Source organism: Bidens hawaiensis, unplaced genomic scaffold, assembly GCF_021521415.1.
Source record: "Bidens hawaiensis isolate Kalapana, Puna unplaced genomic scaffold, B.hawaiensis_p1.1 tig00055997_1, whole genome shotgun sequence".
NCBI classification, from domain to species: Eukaryota; Viridiplantae; Streptophyta; class Magnoliopsida; order Asterales; family Asteraceae; genus Bidens; species Bidens hawaiensis.
Genome location: NW_027500096.1, coordinates 88,663 through 93,290, shown reverse-complemented (window position 1 = coordinate 93,290; position 4,628 = coordinate 88,663). Strand labels below are relative to the sequence as shown.

Sequence of the window (4,628 nt, the reverse complement as noted above, 5' to 3'; positions counted from 1 at the left end):
TGAAAAACAAGGCAATAATTGTACACAAGTATGAAAATTGAAGAAGCTTGCATGCATGTAAAATGTATGGAAATTGTTGTAGCTATCCCTGCAGCAAAATAAGACTTGGTTAATACTTCATCAAATAATGAAGAAAATTCCATATATGCATAAACACGGTATAGATGAAATTCAATATTACCAGATTTCTCATATCAATAAACGGTTATGATATATAAAAGAAAGATCAAAAAGAAAATCTAGTTACATGCTACTAATCATGTAATCCATACCACAAGAATAGAAGATTACTAAAAATGTAATAATAAACATAATATTGAAATCACACAAAAGAGTGGTGAATGCAAAATATTAAACTGATAGAACCTACTTAACTATGCATATAATTGTATACCTTCTCACCACTATCATTGCCAACAACTCTAATTTCCAAGCAAACACAAGCAACATCTGGAGTAAGAGGAATTATGAACTATAACTGAGAGTGAATATAATATACGAACTGAACAATGAAATCTGATTGCATTGAACTTGCTAATTAAATTTTTATAATATATATAGATAAGAAACTGCCACAATTTCCGTATATAATTCGCTAAAGGAGAATCTATTTCTTTCTAAACCCTAGCTTCCTTAACCTCTACTCAGATGTAATCTCTAATAATATGGCCACTAAAACCATTTTGCACATATATAATACTAAGAACTCACAAACTAATTAAAGGAGTGTTTTGGGTCGACTTCACACAACCCTTCTTTACCCTTTACCCAGCCCGCCCACCCAATTTGTAGACATTAGATAACACTCATTATGCTTATTAATAATCTATTGGCGTTCGACTGTACATATCCATCATAGTGTTGCATGACCATGCATATCCACCATCACTCCAGTGCATAAGCCTCCATGTCATCAATCAACTGATGCTCATACCTTGAATTAAGCAACAGCCACCGATTAATATTCATATACATATACCACCCAACAATCATTACTAGGAAAAAAAACAAAAATCAAAAACAAAACCAATAACGAAAATTACCATATTGAATGTTGTTCATATTTCTCCTTCCAATTCTCCTCATACACCTCCTGAAAGATATAAAGTCTTAAACCTGTGTTGATTAACATTAGGTATAGAATAATACCATAAATATGGTATAATATAAGTACACTAGTCTATATGCCCGTGTGATACACGGGTAAAAAAATTATTTTTAAAACATATTAATAGTTATAATCTATGAAGTTTTAAAAATCAAATAAATATGTAAACGAATAACTTAAATATGACATTGAAGATGAAAAAACATTTGATGTTGTATTTGCAATATTATTATTACTATCTAAGATAACAACTTTAAGGCCGACTTATCTTGTAACTCTTTATAATACGACATACAATAGGCCACTATGCATAACACGTGTACAAAGGTTGAAATATACAATAATCATGTGCAAAGGATAAACAAAAGTCTGGTTCTAAGCTATACAAAAATGTTATAAAATTTATAACCATCGTATCAGGCTTAGGAATGGTTTCATTACTTCCTATCTTTTTTGCATGTTCAGTGGCTTGCGAATGAAGTCTATGATAATTTGCTAGCATATATACTGAACTTGACTCGTCCTACAAACAAAAGTTAATGATGTAAAAGTCAAAATCTAACCCTTGTAATGATGTAAAATTGTAAAATAAGATGTTCTCGAAGAAGGTACTTGATAACATTTAAAACTCAAAAGGCACAGTAATTCAAATCAAATTAGAGGTGGCAAGACGTGTTGGTATTGGCTGTCGGAATGAGAAACGGTTGAAACAGGTCATTCAAGTATGCAGCCAACACTTCTTATATCAATGGAGGCCAATTATACACATTATATTCACTCAACCATTATCACAAACAAATAGGCGAAATTTTTTACAAAACTTGAATTTGGTTGAACCGGATTTTGTATATTTTTTCTAGAACCAACTCATTTTGGCTCGACTCCATTTTGGTCGGACCTCATTTCAACACGAACAATTTTTTTATTTTTAAAAAGATTTGTTTTGACCCAAACTAATTTGATGCATGCCTAAAACGACATGTTTTGACCAGAACTCATCTTGCATTCTTGCTTAAAGCCTGAATCAACCTGAACCCATTTTGCCCAAGCCAACGTGATACTTTTAAAAATTATATGTTGAACCAAACAAACCAAATTGATATCTTTTTAAAAATGGCCATAACCAGCTTGATTGATTTTTAGAATAACCCATTTTGACCCAAATAGTTTCAATAAAATTTGCAAGGTTATATAAGCACATAGTTGCTACATGCAGTTTTCAACAGATAGCATATACCATCTTTTAAAAAGAATATGAGCTCAAAGTAACATATCAAGAACGGTTGAACACGAATCTAACCTTCTACTATAATTAATCAAGAAGAGAATTATACCGTTGGGTCCACGTCTTCATTAACGGCTAGAGACGACTTCTGAGGACATGATTTTGGCATTGCAGCATGCTGAAGAAATACATCAAAATCTCTTGCTAATATCCTCTTGAAGACATTCACCATACGGGCTTCACCTTTAGCACTAACATGTGTTAGTTTAGATTCAACTGGACATTTTCAATAGATATGAACCAAAATCTTGACGCATAGGTTAACTATGAGTTGGGCTAGTAAGAATTGTAAGTGGAACTTTACAAAATAAAAACTTTCATCTCCTGAAATCCAATATAAGCATAGTATATGGTCTGAGAGCAATGGAAATGGTGCCTTGAGACCCCCGTGAAAGCTTATATGTCGCCGTGAAGGGCGCGAAACACCCCCTTCCTCCGTGAAGGGGGCGCGATCCACCAACCGCCACCATTCTAACGTTGGTGAAGAGATGCATGTGGGCCCCATTTGCCAATTAAAACGGTAATATTTTTAAAAAATAGCCGTTGGCTATTAAATAAAAAAAAAAACTTTTTCCATTTCCTTTTTTATCTATAAATACCTTCTCATTTTATAGAAACAAACACACAAAACTACTCTTTTTCTCTCTATAATCTATAAAAATTCCCTATTATTTTTTAAAAATGTCATCACCATCTTCTTCCTCTTCGTCTTCGAGCGAAGAAAAAAACGCTTATATGTTTCGTGCTTTCGCAACGGGGTGTAATGAGTGGTGGCAACAACAAGAAGAGGCGGGTTCGTCAATACGACACGAAACCCGACGCGAACGTTTAAACCGCGACCGAGCGGCTGCGCACGAAACACTACGAAACGACTATTTTAACACCCCGTGTGTTTACACGGCCTCAGAGTTTAAAACCCGTTTTCGAATGAGTCGTGAGTTATTTTTAAGAATACTACACGACATCGAACGAGAAGTTCCTTGGTTTACCCAACGGGTTGATGCTAGAGGTCGATTCGGTTTCTCCACCTTGCAAAAGTGTACAGCCGCGATTCGTTATATGGCGTATGGAACCGCTAGTGATATGTTTGACGAATATTTGAAGATGTCGGGTCAACACATCAGGTCATGTGTCTACAAATTCTCTAACGCTATTGTTTTGTTGTATCGTAGTAGATATTTACATAAGCCTATGGCTAGTGAGGTTGAACAGTTACAGGCGAAGCATGCCGAAAAACACAGTTTTGTCGGCATGCTTGGTAGCATCGATTGCACGCATTGGGATTGGAAAAATTGTCCTACTGCGTGGCATGGTCAGTTTGCATGAGGTGATCATCCATATCCTAGTATTATTCTAGAAGCGGTGGCGTCCCAAGACTTATGGTTTTGGCATGCATTTTTTGGTGTTGTCGGCTCAAACAAAGACATAAATGTACTTGATCAATCTCCCGTATTTGACGATTGGATCAACGAGACGGGCCCGGACTCCTCTTTTGAGCTTAGAGGGACGCTTTACAAGCGTGGGTATTACCTTGCCGATGGAATATATCCGGATTACTCAACAATTGTCAAGTCGCTTTCGCAACCCATCGGCGTTAAACGACAAACGTACAAAAAAGCTCATGACGCGGCAAGAAAGGATATTGAACGAGCATTCGGGGTGTTGAAGTCTAAGTGGCACATTGTGGATCTTCCATCCAAGTGTTTTTCTCAAGTGAAAATGAGGAACATTATGTACGCTTGTGTTATTCTTCATAATATGATTTTAGAGGACAACGGGTTAGCGATTTGTCAACATAACCCAAATGAGGATGCGCCTATGTACGAAGAAATCAACGAAGACAAAAAAACGAAGAAACCGTCAAGAAATTCGAAGCCGAGAGATTCATGACGCATTAACGGCGGACTTGATCGAATATATTCACGTTCGTTCAAGCAATCGGTATTTTATTTATGTAACTTTTATTTATGCTTTTATTTTAAAATTATTGTAACTATTCTTGTAATGTTTTATTTATGTTTATTAGTCTTTGAATGTATTGTAATTTTTATTAATCAATTAAATTTTTATTAGTTAATATAAAAAAAGATTAAAAAAATAATAATAAAATAATTGAGGTTTCACATACCCTGTGTGTATTTCCAGTGAAAAAATGTGGATGTGAAATGAGTATGTGAAAGCTGATTTGGCGCTGACGTGGCAGAGAGAAGGTTTCACTAGCTTGTTTCACCCCAC

At 35.2% G+C, this 4,628-nt stretch overlaps 1 protein-coding gene across 1 annotated transcript; it reads left to right on the top strand.

The window, feature by feature from the left end:
• Positions 1-3,452: 3,452 nt before the first annotated feature.
• LOC143601274 (uncharacterized) lies at positions 3,453-4,283 on the top strand. The gene is made up of 2 exons (XM_077078727.1): positions 3,453-3,705; positions 3,751-4,283. Exons 1-2 carry the CDS (start codon positions 3,453-3,455, stop codon positions 4,281-4,283), a joined length of 786 nt encoding a protein of 261 aa, XP_076934842.1.
• The last annotated feature ends 345 nt before the right edge of the window (positions 4,284-4,628 follow it).